General features: G+C 37.1%; 2 protein-coding genes across 11 annotated transcripts in view; one reads left to right on the top strand and one right to left on the bottom strand.

Annotated features, from left to right (window-relative positions):
* The window catches only part of SYTL2 (synaptotagmin like 2), a 137,438-nt gene that overhangs the window by 56,113 nt on the left and 64,024 nt on the right, over positions 1-17,301 (top strand). For all 10 annotated transcript variants that reach the window (XM_074217034.1, XM_074217037.1, XM_074217036.1 and 7 more), the window contains exon 3: positions 16,999-17,150. In XM_074217034.1, coding sequence (XP_074073135.1) covers positions 16,999-17,150 — 152 coding nt within the window. The remainder of the gene's footprint in view (positions 1-16,998; positions 17,151-17,301) is intronic.
* Positions 1,612-2,322, bottom strand: LOC141488755 (PHD finger protein 11A-like). The gene is given in 2 exon segments (XM_074189095.1): positions 1,612-2,012; positions 2,014-2,322. Coding segments are annotated over 2 exon segments (648 nt in total). The 5' UTR covers positions 2,305-2,322; the 3' UTR covers positions 1,612-1,655.

Here is a 17,301-nt window from a genome sequence, read left to right as displayed (position 1 = left end):
TAATTTAAAAACAAACAAAACAATTAGACTCAGAGCAGGAATATTTTTATATTGATTTCTTCATTGAATTCTCAATATCTTGCATAGCATTCTGATTGATTTTTAAAAAATTGATTTTTAAAATGCATTTATTGATTTGAATCCACTACTGAATATGCTGGTCATTAGCATTTGGATCATTGTATCTAGACTTAGAGCCTCACACATTTACAAAGGTGCCACAGCAGAGTGATTGTCATCTGAGGTCCAAGTGAAGAATGATCTCCATCCCGGAGAGAGGTAAAGGGCCTTCCTAAAAAAAAAACAAACCCAAAACATAGAAACAAAATTTCAATGAGGAAAAATGGATCCAAAGTAGAGGAAAGATGATTTAACTTTTGTCAGAATGATGGAAAGATGAAGAGGAGAAAAGGAATGAAGGATAACTCTATGATTAGAGTTTAAAAACCATGTTTTAAACCTTTCCTGAAGAGGTGCCAACTCTAGTTATTAGCTACTCTGTTTTTGGGAGAGAGAGAATGGAAAGAGAGAAAAGGGAGAGAGAGAGAGAAAAAAATAGACATCTAGAAAGAGAGGAGGGGAGGGCAAGAACGGAGAAGGAAGGAAGAGAGAAGAAGAGAAGAGGAAAAAGAGAAGGAAGAGACACTGAACTTTAAAGGGATAGTCTGTTGTGTATTTGATATATTTGGTGGAGTTTGACACCTTTACTAAAATCAGGGCTCAAGATAATAAAGGTGCTCAGGTGGATACTAGCTGTTTTCCAAAGTGGACTTCTGTTTATCTAGGAGGTACCTAGATAGTCCAGTGGATAGAACACTGAACCTGAAGTTAGGAAGACCCAAGTTCAAATGCAATCTTATATGCTCACTAGCTGTGTGACCCTGGGCAAGTCACTTAACTTCTGTTTGCTTCAATCCAATAGAGAAGGAAATGACAAACCACTGCAGAATTTTTTTCCAAGAAAAGCTCATGTATAATATGATTCACAGGGTCACTAAGAGTCAGTCTGAACAACAACAAAAACTTCAGATTATACTGAAGTTTTGATTATCTGTTTTTTTTTCATAATAAAAGACATGGCTTTAACATAAACCCATATAAAATGTGTTGGCTAGGCTAGTTATTGGTTATCAGTCAATCAATAAACATTTATCACCCCATAATAGGCCAAACATTATGCTTGCTGTTGAGGATACAAAGACATGGAAGATAATCTCTGCCTTCAAGGAGTTCACAGTCTAATGTAGAAGAGTTACAAAGGAGTCTTCTATTTGTTGGGGAGGGAAAAATCCTTGAGAAGTCATAGTACAAAAAAAATTTTTTTTAATTATATAAGTCCCCAATTTAGGAAACAGTAAGTTAAAAAAGAAAGGACAAGGGGCAGCTAGATGGCGCAGTGGATAAGAGCACCAGCCCTGGAGTCAGGAGTACCCGAGTTCAAATCCGACCTCAGACAACCAACAATTACCCAGTTGTGTGATCCTGGGCAAGTAACTTAACCCCATTGCCTTGCAAAAAACAAAAAACCTAAAAAAAAAAAAAAGGACAAGAACCAGGTTAGTATTTAATGCTATATATCTTTCTGAGGAGGAAATATATGTTCTCTGATTCCTTGGAGGACATCTATCTTCCTTTGCAGGTGTTCCTATTCATTTTCAAGCTTTGATATCAAAGTGTCTGAAGATATTTTCCTCAGTGATTTTTTTAAATATGTCACAGTCAAAGAGTAAGGTTGCAATTTCTTGTAATTCTTTTTCTGAGGTGGTATTGTCCTTAAGCTTGAAATGAATCTGATCAAGATCTTCTAATAGAGCTTCAAATGAATTTTCAATGAGCCCAGTATTTTTCATCTTCTTCAGCAGGTCAACTTTTGTTGGGAGAACACAGTTGCTTTTTCCAGGGAAATGTTTTTGGCAGAACACTTTGTAAGTTCCACCATGTTCATCAGTTTCTATTGTAGCTTGGTCTTGTCTGGCACAGAAGAAATGGTAGTTCTTGGAACATTTTTTTAATGTCACATCCCACAGTAGCTCCTTTTTTAAAGCAAAATGAACATTTCAGTCTCTTTCCTCGATTGATCTCCTCTTTCACTAGCTCCACATCAAAATGTCTATCCTGATCTTCTAAGCAAGGATGATCACTCTCAGATTCCACAAGTCCTGAAGAATATAACAAACAATTTTGGTGTGCTATTAATTCCAGATTTTGTGAGACATATAGTATGCCACGTTCATCATTATTAGGACACAAATCACAAGTTATTTTCACCATGTTTTCCTGGAAGATACCCGCGGCCTCGCCCATCCTGGTCCGCGCAGCCTGGCCGGGCTGGGCCGGGCCGGTGCCTCTCCCGGGCGCTGCGGGCCACAGCTCTGATTATCTGTTTTGTGACTAATCTACAATACAAGTTCGTTGATTTTCCCCTGACATTTATCAAGATTTTGGGATGTATCTGCCTCCCTTTAATGTGTATGGTTATTTAAGTAGTCACACTAGACGTGGGAGAGTAAATCTGTTATAAACTTCATCTAATTTTCTAATGGTATTTGTGTTTGAGTTTGTCCCATTGTCTAGCACAGTGTATTGCATGTATGTGCTTGATAAGCATTTCAAAAATGTGAATTATCTATATCATAAATCATAGGGGTTCAGCATAATTTGCTGATTTCATAAGACTAAAGATTCTGATACTTTAAATTTACCCAGAAAGATGTAATAATTAAATTTCAACAAATTTCAAGGTCATTAAGAAATAAGACTTTCATTTATAAGAGGAAGCCTTAGATACAAAAAACCCCAAACCATTCATTACCTTAGGATTTGAGGCATATATACTCAATTGTTTTTGAAAATGCCTTCAGAAAAATTAAGTTACCACAGTCATTTTCCACAGCTTTGTTCCCAGATACCTCCACAGAATTCTGGGATGAACTACATATGTAAATAAAGGTGGAGTTCCTCATTGAGTAAAACTACCCCTGAATCAGAAAGCATTGTTTATGGGGGGAGGCCATACCTTTCCCACCTCCCGAATGGAGTAAATTACCTTAGAGCAAAGCTCTGAGGGAATCAGAGGAGAGAGGTCTGTCAATCCCAGATGAAGGTTCATTGCCCTTCCTAAAAAGAACACTGTATCACATTAGTTGAAAAAGAATACTGTAGCATAGCCTGAGACTGAAGGTGAAAATGTGTCTATTCATCAAAGATTGAGCTCAGAGGGCCCTGCAAAGGTGTTGCGTCATATGAAGACCCGAAAGGTCAAGTGATCGGCTCAAAAGTCAAGTGATACCTGCTTAATCTATCCTGGAATTTAGTCCAATAAGAAGCCATCTCTGTAGCTGAGTAACCTACTCAACTCAGCCTAGCAGAATATAGACCCCAACAGTTGAGATACCACACACTATGAGGAGCCAGCCCGCTAAATAATAGATTTGTCAAGCTGACACTGTGACACTTTCTCTGAGGTGAATTTAATGAAGACTTTCCAGCAAAAGAAAGGACATAATGGCCATGAAATTCTGGAATTATGAGTTGACGTCTGTATATGAGCCTTACTACATTTTGAAGTTCATACCTATTCTTCTAGATTCTGGTGTATTTGTGGGACAGTGAGTTCTAGATTTTGGGGAAAATGCTTTGTAACTAAAAATATTTATAATAGCTCTTTTTGTGATGGCAAAGAATTAGAAATAAAGGGAATCCTCATCTATTGGGGAATAATTCAACAGATTGTGGCTTATGACTATGATGAAGTATACTATTTGCATTATGAGAAATGATGAGGGGGTGGTTTCATAAAAAAAAAAAAACATGGCATGATCTATATGAACTGATGCAAATTGAAGTGAGAAGGACCAGGAGATCATTATGCATTGTAAAAGCAAAGGTGTAATGATTAATTGTGAAAAACACAATCAATATAATACCAAAGGACTCAGGATGAACAAGTGCTATCCACCTCCAAGGAGAGAACTGATGAACTACAAATTTAATAAATATAATTACATACAAATATGTTTTTTTTCTTTTTTTTCTTTTTTCTTTTTTAGGTTTTTACAAGGCAATGGGGTTAAGTGGCTTGCCCAAGGCCGCACAGCTAGGTCATTATTAAGTGTCTGAGACTGGATTTGAACCCAGGTACTCCTGACTCCAGGGCCGGTGCTTTATCCACTGCGCCACCTAGCCACCTCCAAATATGTTTTTTAAAAAGAAAATGCTTTGTAGTTATTTTTGTTATTACATTTTAGTAAATGTCTTTCCTAATAAGCTAATTGAGTCTAGTAGATAGATGGTATAATCAGGAAGGCTCATCTTCATGAGTTCAAATCTGGTCTCAGACACTAGTTGTATGACCCTGGGCAGGTCACTTATCCCTGTTTGCTTAAGTTGCTCAATTGTAGAATGGACCAGAGAAGGAAATGACAAACCACTTTTGCCAAGAAACTTCAGATAGGGTCCTGAAGAGTTGGACATGGCTGAAATAATGAAATAAAAACAATTGAGTCTACTAGCTGATTAAGGGAAAGCACACCAGTAGGAACTCATGAACCAAATTGTTGAGAGGAAAGCCACCCATAAGGTACATGCTGGCTCCCGCTGCCGAGGTTACCCCCCAGAACTCTGAGAGTTATAGCTGTTACCCCTTTGAGGATCCGCTTTTCAGTATTAGTGAAAATTGGAAGAATGATCCTAGAGAGAATATTGCAAACAAATAAGGGAAATGACCTACTTATCTATGGATCATACTCTAGCAAACAAAAGAGTTATGTTTCATGCCAAGTCTACTGACTCCAAATAAAATATTCTTCCTGCCACACTTCCCTCACTGAATGACTTTTAAGTTTCTTTTTAGATCTAAGATTCCAACTACTGTACCTAATAATAGTGAGTATTTCTATGGCACTTTAAAGTTTGCATAAAAAATACTTGACAACTATTATCTTATTTTTATTCTTACAACAATCTTGGGAGGGTAGGTGCTATTATTATTATTCCTATTTTACAGATATGGAAACAGAAGCAGGCAGAGATTAAGTGACTTGCCTTGGCTTACCCATCTAGCAAGAGTCTGAGGCTAGATTTGAACTCAGGTTTTCCTGGCTATAAGTCTAGCACTCTATCCACTGTATCACCTAGCATCTAGCTCCCAGGACTTGATCCATATACTCATGGAACTCAGAATCTGGCAGGAGAGAGATGATGTCTATATAAGTCACTGTCATGCAAAATAGAATATGCTAAAAACATGATTTAGGTGGAGTAGGAATATAAGAGGGAAAATTATATTAGAGTTATTGTGTCCATCTTATCTTTGCTGTACTACAGTTTATTGAGGGTGGGACCAACATCCTATTTACCTTTATGTTTCTCTTGACGATTAGCATGGGACTTGGCAGATGGTACTTGGTTAATAAAAACTTATTGAAAGAATGTCAAAATAATAAAAATGATGATTGACATTCTTCTAGCACCTATCATTAAGTATTGGATCTTCCCAACAGTCTCAAATATCATTTCCTCATTGTTCAGATGCGAAAACTGACACTGAGACAAGGTTGTATGAATTGCTCAAGGTCAAACAGTCAAAGTGATGGTGTTATCCAGACACAAAATATAACATTATCAATTAAACCATTCTTCCTTTCCTCAAATGATGGTGGATAGCTGTAATATATAACCAGCACAAAAGGAACTAGATAATCAGTAAACTACAGGGGAGATTAAAGTAAAAATATCTTTTTGTTTTTTCTATTAACAAAATGCAGTAAATAATATAAAGGATAGAGCAATGGACCTGGAGTCTGGAAGACCTGAGTTCAAATCTGTACTTAGACACTTCTTAGCTGAGTGTTCTTGGACAAGTCAATTAACTTCTATCTGCCTCAGTTTCCTGATGGAATAAATGGGAATATAAAGAGCAACTTGGGGTTGTTGTGAGGATCAAATGTGATATTATTTCTAAAACTCATTATAAAGTTTAAATTACTATAAATGCTAGTTATATTAGTACCAATAATAGATAAGATGATGGGTTTGTCATCAGAAAGATCTGGATTTGCATCACCTAGACACTAAATACATACATGACCCTAAGCAAATCACTTAACTTCTCTGTTCTTCAGTCATCTACTAAGTCATGTATGGGTACAGGTGGAGGGAGTTCCCAAATGACATCCACATTAAGAGAAGCCCACATGACTCAGCAGCCAACTTGTCCTCACCAACCTATAATTGCATTTTTAAGCACTATCATTGACAGTTTTATTATAAATTTGCAGAAAATCAACAAAAGCTAGACTTTTCTATTGGGATATCTTTAGAATTTAGATTGAGATAAATTACTTCAAGGAGCCAATAAGCATAAGATAGCATTTTATGAAATGCCTTCTATGTGCCTGGCTACATATTGGGCTAAGTATTGAGATACAGAAAGACAGTCCCTGCTCTCAAGGATCTCACAGGATAAAGGAGGAGACTACAGGCAAACTGCTATATACAAACAAGACATGTACAGGAGGGGCAGCCAGTTGGCGCAGTGGATAGAGCACTGGCCTTGGAGTCAGGAGTACCTGAGTCCAAATTCGGCCTCAGACACTTAATAATTACCTAGCTGTGTGACCTTGGGCAAGCCATTTAACTCCATTGTCTTGCAAAAAAGAAACAACCTAAAAAAAAAAGACACCTACAGGATAAGTTGGGGACAATTCCAGAAAGAAGACACTTAAGATTAAAAAGAACTGGGAAAAACTTCCTGTAAAAGATAAGACTTTAGTGTTTTAAAAGAAATCAGAGAACTAAATGGAGATAAGGAGGGAAAATATTGCCTGCATTGAGGATAGTTGGCGAGTAGGGAAATGGAGTGTATTGTTAAGAATAAAAGCAAAGAGGGCAGTGTCCCCAGATCCTAGAGTATGTGGAGGAGAGAAAAGTGCTCATTGCTGAACAAAAGATGGAATATTATTAAAAGCTTGCTCCATAGCAAACACAGGTTTTGGTGCTGGGTGTAAAGGTAAAAATGAAATAGCTCTTACTCACATGGGTTTTAACATTCTATCAAGACATTCCATCCATGCAAATCAATTCCTTGTTCTTGGTGTAGTGGGAGGGACATTGGTTTTCAAGTCAAAGACCTAGGCTTGTATCCTCCTTCCAGTCTTTTTTAGCTCTGTGACAAAGTCACTTAGCCCATCTACTTCTCAATGGCCTACCTCACCTGTCATTGTAACATAACCTGTCTTGGTGTTTTTAGATGGTACTTTGGAAACCAAAGCATCAAAATCACAGAATTTGAGAATTAGAATGGACCCCAGTGACCATCTGTGCAAGGAAAGAATCCTTGTGATAATATCCCCAATGAGGGTATAACCTCTCCTTGAAGACTACCAGTAAGTGGAGAACCACTATCTCCTGAAGCACCCCATTTCACTTTTGAACAGTGGAAAAAATTCCATTTTAAAAATTAAATAGATATTGGTAAATTATGAAAAATTAGTAAATCTCAGTAAATTATTAAAATAAAATATTGACAGAAGTATTAAGTATTTCCTGACATTAAATCTAAATTGACTTCTTTTGTAACTTCTATTCATTTCTCTTGGTTTTGCCCTGTGGTGCTAATCAGAAAATAGTATTGTAAAGCCTTTTCTCCATAATAGCCTTTCACATTACTGAAAGCAATGATTATATTTCTTTTTTTAAAAAAATTGAATATTTTATTTATTTGTTTTTCCAATTACATGCAATAATAGTTTTTTTTTTATCAATCATCTTTTGGCAAGTTTTGAGTTTTATAATCTTTCTCCCTCCCTCCCTTCCCTCCACCCTCCCTGGGTAGAAAGCAATCTGATATTGTCACTATATTTATAGCCATGCTTAACATAGATCGATATTGAACAAGTTGTAAGAGAACAATGATTATATTTATTTGACCCTTCCTTAGATTCTTCAACTTATTCCTCTTAAGGCCTAGATTCAAGACCCTACTCCTCAATGGGTTTCCTCCTTTACAGCCTCAGTATATTTCCTAATCTGTGGTGCCCAGAACTAATAATAAATACTCCAAATAAGTTCTCTCTTATTGCAGCCTCAAGTTGCATTTGTATTTTTGACTGTCACATCCTATGCTGACTCATATTGATCTTGTGGTCCTCTGAACCACCCCCTCTAGATCTTATTCAAAACATGTCTAACCATGTCTTCCACATCTCATACTTGTGAAGTTGTTGGGGAGGGGGGGTTTTGAAGCTTTTTTTGCAGTATTTTTAAACACATTTTAAAGTTAAATCCAAGACTTTTCAGATTTCTTCTTGGAACTATATTTTTATTATTACTGATGGAGATAGGGAGGGATGTTGTATTTGTGTCATATACTCCAAATCACCAAACATTTACTAAGTTCCTACTGTGCTTAGTAATATGAAGAGTTATCAGACTCACAGTTTAGTGCTATGCAGAGATATCTTACTCCTGACCTGCTTTATTCTAAATTAACATATTGCCATCAGGGATCTGTTTTTAGTTGACACTATTGTTTTATAGGATACATATAAGTAGAAGTTGTAAATAATTGAAGAAAGCTTATTTTTTATTGCCTTTCACTACAGACATTGTACTTAACTTGAAGGAATTTAACTTAGTTGGACAAATGAAATAAGATGCATAAAGAGTTAGGCAAAAGTGTATCACGATGATAAAAGAGATGTCCATGTAGTGTAATGTTAATCATTTAGGTAGCAATCTGATATAGGGTCTGCTTCCCTTTTCTGGGATGCCAATGGTTCTTCCTAACCTGTTACTTAACTGATGAATATCCCATACCCTCCCTCCCTTCATTGCTACTAGTTTCCCAGTGTAAGGGAAGGAGTATATTCTAGCCTCACAAATGACTATCCTATACCTTCCCTGACCCTATTGCCACTAGCTTCCTAATTGGGCTTTTGGAAAAGTCAGATTAAAAAAGTGACCACAGCCTATAATTGAAATCAATGGAAAGAGCACTGGACTCTGGGTCAAAAACCTTGAATTTTTATCTATGTGTCCATGGGTGCATAGTAAAAATTAAGAAATTTACTGTTAATTAGCGAGTATCCAAAGGTAGGAAACCACCATGGTGAAGGGCCTTGAATCTATCCTTAAGAGGAGTAGTTGCAGGACCTAAGGAAGTTTAGTCTGGAGAAGGAACAGAGAAATATGATGTTGTTTTTAGTTATTTGAAGGTTATTTTGTAGAAAAGATATTATTAGACTTTTCCTGATAAGTACCAGAGGGCAAAACCTCTTCAAAAAATTGCAAAGAAGTCTATTTAGGCTTAATGTTAGCAAAAACTTTTTATTTTTACTAATTTTTAAAATTTTAATGATTTACTATTTATTAAAGGGTCCATGGACAAGTAACTTTTCTTTGGACCTCAAATTGTTCATCAATAAGAAAATTGGACCAGGTTATCTTTATATGACCCTTCCTCTTAGAAAGGACTATGATTTTTCTTTGAGAGAGGTTAGGGGGACTTGATGCCAAAAAAGCTTACTTGCCATCCCTTACTTGCCATCCCTTATTTGCTCTTCCTATGGCCACATATAGTTTATGCCACCATTACTTCCGGCCAGCTTTGCTTTCTTTTAATTGGGCGAAAGGACCTTTTACTGTGGTAATAGGAATCCTTAGCAAAGGTTACCAGCTCTAGTCCTTTTGGTGTTGCTTACTGTTTCATTGAGAATAATTGAAGCTCCAGGGCATGAGTTTTCAAACTCTTAAGTCTTGGGCTGCATTCCTCAACAAAAACTTATCAAGAGCCACTTACAGAATTTAATATTTATTTGTGATCACACTGTAGTCCATATAACCAATGAGTTTAATAATGAAATGCAATGCTATATGAATGGGTTTTGAAAACCCATAGGCTGGACACAGCTGTTCCAGGGCATGACCTAGGTGCCAACTATCTGAGGCATGGTGGGAATGGGAAGGAATTTAGTTACTCTAGGACTAATGGAAGTACTAATGGAAGGTTTTTCATTTGGGAGTGGGGTGGGAAGGAAGGAACAAATAAGGAAGACAAGCTAATTTGAACTAAATAACTGGCTATTATTTCTTAAAAACAAGTGAATTTTTCCATACAAGGGTAGTACATATTAATAATTAGTCTTGTATCATTTAAAGATGAAATTGTTGGTATGGTACTTCCTGTTTTGGACTTCACACCATCGACAGGAAATGCATACTCCTATAGACACACCTACATATACCCACACCCCCTTGTCCCCCAACATCTGGTGAACTATGTGTTTTGTAGATGTATTCAACTGACCACATCTTGTGATTATCTTCTGCTTCCTTTCTCAAGCTCTTTGTCTTTTAAAATGAACAGTTTTGTCACTAAGTGACTTTAGTGAGGTTTTATATTAATTTTATTAGTGTGTTCTTAATTGCTCAGATGAAATGTCTATTCTTGTTTCCCAACATCATTTGTGTCAATTGTCAAAAAAATTTGAAGTTTTTTTGATTACTAACAATTCTCATTTCAGTTTTATTCTGCTTTGGAGGTTACAAAAATGCTTTTGACAATGCAAACCCATGTGGTTTATGATATAATTCTTATCATCTTCATTTTGTTATTTAGTCATTTTTTTCAATCATATCTGATTCTTTGTGATCCCATTTAGAGTTTTCTTGCCAAAGATATTGGGGTGCTTTGCCATTTCCTTCTCCAGATCATTTTATAGTTGAAGAAACTGAGTCGAGGAAGGTTAAGTGATTTCCTAGGATCATATAATTAATAAATGTTAGAGATCAGATTTGAATTTAGGTCTTTCTGACTCTATGTTCAGCCCTGTCTCCACTGCAACACCTAAGCTTCCCTATCCCTACTTTATAGGTCAGGAAATTGGGGCTCAGAGGAGTGAGCCCCCATATCAAAATGTAAAATGAAGGGTTTGACTAAATATTCTAAGACATTGGTGTAAAATTCAAATAAAATCTGAGGTCATTGGACCTATGATTTTTTCCTTATGGGAAACTTTCCATGTGGACAATTATTATATTAGAATACTATATCTTCTATGTGTTGCATCTTATATAAAGTTATTATGTAATCTTAATATTATATCTATATTAATGGAACATTACCTATGTTCTATTGTATTTTTATTTATTCTGTTTAAATATTTCCCAATTATATTTTAATCATCTGGTTCAGCCAGCACTGGAGAGTATTACATTTGCAGTTGATGGGCACCAAGTTTGACCCTTTTGCTGTGAAAGCCCTTTTGTGAAAGCCCACAGTGTGAAAGTGTGTTCAGGAATTATGCTAAGACCTTTTTGATTCCAGAGCCTGAGTTCTCTTTCCCCCTATTTTTCTGATTGTTTTCTAGAGGTAAGAGTAATCAGTTGCCTGATTACTATTCTGAGATCCAAATCTTCCTCAGTTTTCCTAGGCTTCATGGTGTGGTATGAGAAGTGGTATTTGGACCTGAAGTCATGAGCCCTGGTCCCACTTCTGTGACTAATTACTATGTGGTCTCACAGGGCAGCTAGATGACCCGGGGATAGTGCACTGACCCTAAAGTTAGGAGGACCTGAGTTCAGATGTGATCTCACACTCTTATTAGTGGTATGACCCTGGGCAAGTCACTTAACACTGATAACATCACATCCAGGGTCATTTCCTGTCATTTTGATTCACATTCTGGATCCAGATGACTCAGGAGGAGACAGTGAGACTAGTGTCTTGGTACTGCCCCCCCCCCCCTCATTCAAATACAATTCACTTGCTTGTTATGGCATTACTTCCCTGATATCATGGTCTTCTTCCAGAATGAAGGATAAACATTGTCTTTATCAACTCTGTCTCAGGAAAGATCATGTCTAGCTCTCAGTCTCCTTAGCTGTAAAATGAGAGTTAAGGTAAGTTGGACTAGGTGTTTTATAAGATCCCTTATAAACTCTGACATTATATAGGTTGAAAAGGCATAAATGATAAACTCTCAAATACTTGCTTAAAAAATTTTCTGAGGGTGGCTAGGTGGAGCAGTGGATAGAGCACTGACCCTGGAATCAGGAGTATTTGAGTTCAAATCTGGCCTCAGACACTTAATAATTACCTAGATGTGTGGCCTTGGGCAAGCCACTTAACCCCATTGCCTTGCAAAAAAAATTTCTGAAAAACATCTTTTTGTTGAATAGCACAGAATAGTTGATCTCTCTGGCTAGCTTTCTAAGTGTGATTGTTCCATATGGCATTTTCTAGAAGGTGTTAATCGGACACATCACAAAATGTATGCTCCTTGCCTAATGAGCTCATAGTTACAGATGGAGGAGCCCAAAGGAAGAGGAAAAGCCCAGAGAAGCAGGTTAGGGCTAAGCCTGGAGGCTCCTTTTTATTTTTTTTCCTATGTATATTCATGTTCCATTGCCTTCTGGGGTTTCCTAGATATTGATTGAAATAAGAGACTTTGATCTGTCTTCTAGGTCTAAATTCAGTGACTTTGATTGCAGCTCTTATAGTCTGGTATCTCCATTTTATCTTCTTCCATTTTTGTACTTAAAATGAATACTTATCAAGGACCATTGTCTTCTAGCTAAACACTGAATTTTTTCTACCTTTGATTCAATAAGCCAACAAGTACTTTTTACTAAGTAGTCACTGTATCCTCAAGAACCTTAATAGGTAACATTTAAGTGACAAATGAGATTTTTGATTTGATTTGATTTCTTCCTTGTGGGAATTCTCCCTGTGGAAACTCTCGCAGTAAATATAGTCATATATCATCTTAGAGAGTTCATTTCCTGAATTCATCGAGAAACTTGCCTGGAATGTCAGAGCTAGTACTTGAACCCATGTCTCCCAGGCTCCAAGGCTGACTCTTTATCCACTTCACCATTCTCATTCTCATTCTCTACCTGGTGACACTTGGCTGTAAAAGAAATAGAAAACACAACCTGAATTTTTAAAGGGAATATTTTAACTGAAGAGACAAAAGAAGTTGAAAGGAAAACATGGCAATGCTTCAAGTTCCACTTCGTATGCTTGGATGCTGTCTAAATCACTCCTACCAAGTTGCCAAAATCCTCTGAACCTCAGTTTCCCTCTGTAAAATGGGGTGATGTAATGGGAATATAAAATTTAGATTGTGATAGTCAAAGGATTACAAACCTGCCTCTTCTGATTGTAGAACCTGTGCTCTTCACAGGACAGAGTGCTCTTTTTATCTTATAGAAATGTGTGAATGGTGGTTATTACCCTCATTCTAGGGTAGTTATAAGGAGAGATCTCTTTATAAAGGGTAAAGCACTATAAAAATAAACTTTAATTATCTTCCCCCCCTCAAACTGAAGGATAATTAATTGCAATAACATGAGGTAGTCATGTGGCACATTAGCTGGAGAGACTGGACCCACAGTCACAAAGACGTGAGTTCTAATGCAGCTTCAGTAGCTCTGTGACCTGATAAATCATTTAACACCTGTATACTTCAGTTTTCTCTACTGTAAAGTGGGGGTAATAATGATAATAATAGCACCTACTTTTCAGGGTTTTGTGAGGATCAATTGAGATATTTATAAAGCACTTTGCAAACTTTCAAACACTATACAGTTGTTATATTTTTATTCTTATTTATCACCAATCAGAAGGTGGATGTCAGAAGGAAGAGAGAGATGAGTGTAAGTTGTAGAAAGCTTCAGTAGTACTAATGGGTTAATAACTTTTTTTTAAGGTACAGCATAATGTATAATAGAGTGCTGGATTTGTATTAAAAAAAACCTGGAGTTTCAAGTCCTACATTTTTTATTAGCTATTTGATCCTAAGCAGATCTCAGCCTTGGTTTCCTCATCAGCAAAATGCAGGGGTTGATATCAATGTCCTCTAATTTTGATCTCTAGACCTGTGATTCTGAAGACTCTTTATCTTTGGGAGAATTTTGTCATTTGAGACTACATATAGATATTAGAATATAAAATCTTCCAATGAATCACAGAATCTTTGAATTAAAATTTTTAATTTAGAATTTGAAATAAGAGAATTTAAAAGTCATCCAGGCTAGAGCCCTATCTGATGAAGGAATTGCCTCTCAATTTTCTCCCAGTCAAGAAAAAAGCTGTCTGTGAATATATCAGTGTGTGTTTGTGTGTGTATGTGTGTGTAAATTGTTTTATTAAGTCTAGGATTGATAGCCGTTCTGGGAGAAGACAGATTGCTGTTTAACAACATTTTGCTTCTTGCTTTCCCCTTTAACACAAACAAATGAAAATTCTGAGGAAGTCAAATGCTGTCCAGCAGTGACAGACTTTGTTCTCATTCTCATGGTCCACAGACTTTGGTTGTAATCACTATATGCTCTATCTTCTGTTTGCAGAAGTTTAGGACTGAAGCTGACCAAAGTTTAGACAAAAATCTCTTCAGAATTCCCTTTTAGGAAAAACTCTAGGTAAAATGGGGGTGGTGGTAAATGATTGAAGCCACATTGCTGAAGCATTCCACTGGTTTTTTGATGACTGCTGAGAAATGAGAATGCTCTGAAGTCAGAAGAGAAGAGAATTATTTCCCTTCTAACATACTCTCTTCATTGGTATAGGAGTGATTGAAGCCTTTTATATGCTCCTTACCTCCTTACCCCAAAACAATCTTTGACTGGGATGGGTTGGATATTTAAGCTTTGCATAAACCTTCCATTCCCTAACGATTTGGAACAGGGAAACAATTAATATGCTCTCTCTGGACCCAAGATAGAAGGGAATAAATATTTATGTAGGACCTATTGCCAGCCAGGTCCTGTGCTGAGTTCTTATAAATATTTTCTTGGCTGATTTTCACAATCTTTTGAGGTAGGTGCTTTTGTGGTGTCCATTTTACAGTCACACAGTCAATAAGTGTCTGAGACTAAATTTGAACTCAGGTCTTCTTGGCTTTCAGGTCCAGTGCTATATCCACTGGACCACTTAATTGCCTATCTATACCACGTATAAGGCAGCTAGTGGGTAGAATGGAGTGTGCCCAGTCTGGAGTCAGGGGGTCCTGAATTCAAATCCAGCCTCACATGCTTCCTTACTGTGTGACCCTGGGGAAGTCACTTCACCTCTGTTGGCCTCAGTTTCCTCATCTGTAAAATGGAGATAACTGCACCAACTTGCAGGATTGTTGTGAGAATCAAGAGAGATAATAATTGTAAACGTTTTGCACAGCGTCTGGTACATAGTAATTGCTATACAAATGTTACTTTGTCATTGTGTTTACCTGTTAAGGGAGAGGGCAAAATCTTCAGTGTTTCCTTAGTCTGACAGATCACATCATGGATGGCCCCTCAGGGATTACCTAATACAATACCAACCTAAGTATTATTCCTGGTCATATGGTCATATGGCCTGTACTTAGGGGCTTTCAGTGTCAGGGAATTCGCTGCCCTCCAAGAGACCCCTTCTATTTGAAAATCATTCTGATTGTTAGGAAGCTTTGTTCTGTATTGAAGTGTAATCTGTCTTCTTGTAACTTCCTCCCACATTGGTTCTAGTTCTTCCTTAGAGGACCAAGGAGATAGCTCTCATTCTCCAACCCTTCAATCTTCTCTTAAACCTTTGCAGTTTCTTCAACTCTCCTCTCATGGCATGGAGATGAGTCAAAGATTTAGAACAAGATGTCTAGTCCGACTTCTTCTTTTGTAGGCTCAAATTTAGGGAGTTGCCTCACTGAATACAAGTAATGTCAGACAAAAGCTATTCTGATTTCAAGTAATAAAAACAACAATAAAAGAGAGCATTTATGTAACACTTTTAAGATTTGCAAAGTACTTCACAAATATCTCGTTTTATCCTGGCAACAATCTTGGGTGGTGTTATTATTGTCCCCATTTCACAGATGAGAAAACTGAGGCAGACAGGTTAAGTGACAGTTTATGTGAAGAAGGAAACATATCAAGGGGAAGAGAACGGGAATGATCTAGTTTTACCTCTGATGCTTACTATGATGGGGAAGTCATTTAGTCTATCTGAGCCTCAGTTTCTGGATCTATAAAATAGAGATAAAAATACCTGTAATCCCTGTCTCATAATGTTGCAAAGTTGAAGTGAAGTAGATAAAGTGCATTGCAAACTTGAATGAGGTCTGGTACAATATAACCCCCTCCCCCTGCATAGCTGTGTGACCCTGGGCAAGTCCCTTAATTCTCTTTATCTCAGTTCCTCTTCTGTTGAATGATCTGGAGAAAGAAATGGCAAACCACTCTACTATCTCTGCCAAGAAAATCCCAAATGGGGTTACAAACTATCAAATGAGACTGAAAAATAAAACAATGATTATTGGAATAGTTTATGGTTCCATTTATTAACTTGGTGTAATGGCAGTCTTTGACTTCCTGGATAGATTCCCTAAGAGACGTTTGTTCCAGACCTAGTCCTGAGTCTTGAGTGAAACTCAGACTTCGCTCAGATCTTAGTATTGAGCATGGGGGATGTTGGAAGGGTGAGAGAAAGGAGCTGAACTGGCCCTAGGCAAAATCATAAAGTGGACAAAGTTTTCTTTAGTACTCTTAGGCACATTTTCTCTGTCTTTCCCTTCCTGGGTCAGGCACCCAGAGTCCAATCTTTCTTTTCTCTCAAAACTGATCTCAGAAAACACTCTTGAGATACTCATTTATATCAGAATGTAAAAATGCCTCATCTGGCCTTAATATGTTACTCCCCCCCCGGGGATTTTGTTTTTAGAGGGGACATGATGTTTCAAGCCAGAGAAATGAATCTCTATTTTTTTTTTTTCTGGAATTTCAGGGATCATGGATAATGGGAACTTTGAATTTTTAAAAATCTTGGCTATGGTTTCCTTAACTTTTGGTCAAACAGGAACAAACATTTATGAGATGTCTGGGCAGTTTGTGGGATCATCAGAGAGATTGGATGTTGTGTGTTTGGGTGGGGTATTTATATACTTATTTAAACAGTAGCACAATGAACTCATTTATCCAGCATGCATCCTTGACCAACTGAAGTCTTGATTTTTTTCCCTTTTCCAGACATTTGCCTGAAAAAATTAAGGATGACCAACAACTGAAGAATATGAGTGGTCAGTGGTTTTATGAAGCCAAGTCTAAAAGACACAGAGATAAAATCCATGGAGCAGACATAATTCGAGCATCCATCAGAAAAAAGAAACTACAAACAATTGGTGAGTTAATATTTTGAGAATCTACCTTGCATTTGGGAGACTGAGGATGAGAAGGTGTGAGGCTATGAGGATGTAGAAGGGGGTTAGAAATATAGGTCAGGTTCATCTTTGAATACTCTGACATTACAACAGAATAAGATTAGCATCTCAA

This window comes from Macrotis lagotis, chromosome 1 (assembly GCF_037893015.1).
Source record: "Macrotis lagotis isolate mMagLag1 chromosome 1, bilby.v1.9.chrom.fasta, whole genome shotgun sequence".
NCBI lineage: Eukaryota > Metazoa > Chordata > Mammalia > Peramelemorphia > Peramelidae > Macrotis > Macrotis lagotis.
This window is presented reverse-complemented; position numbering and strand designations above follow the sequence as displayed.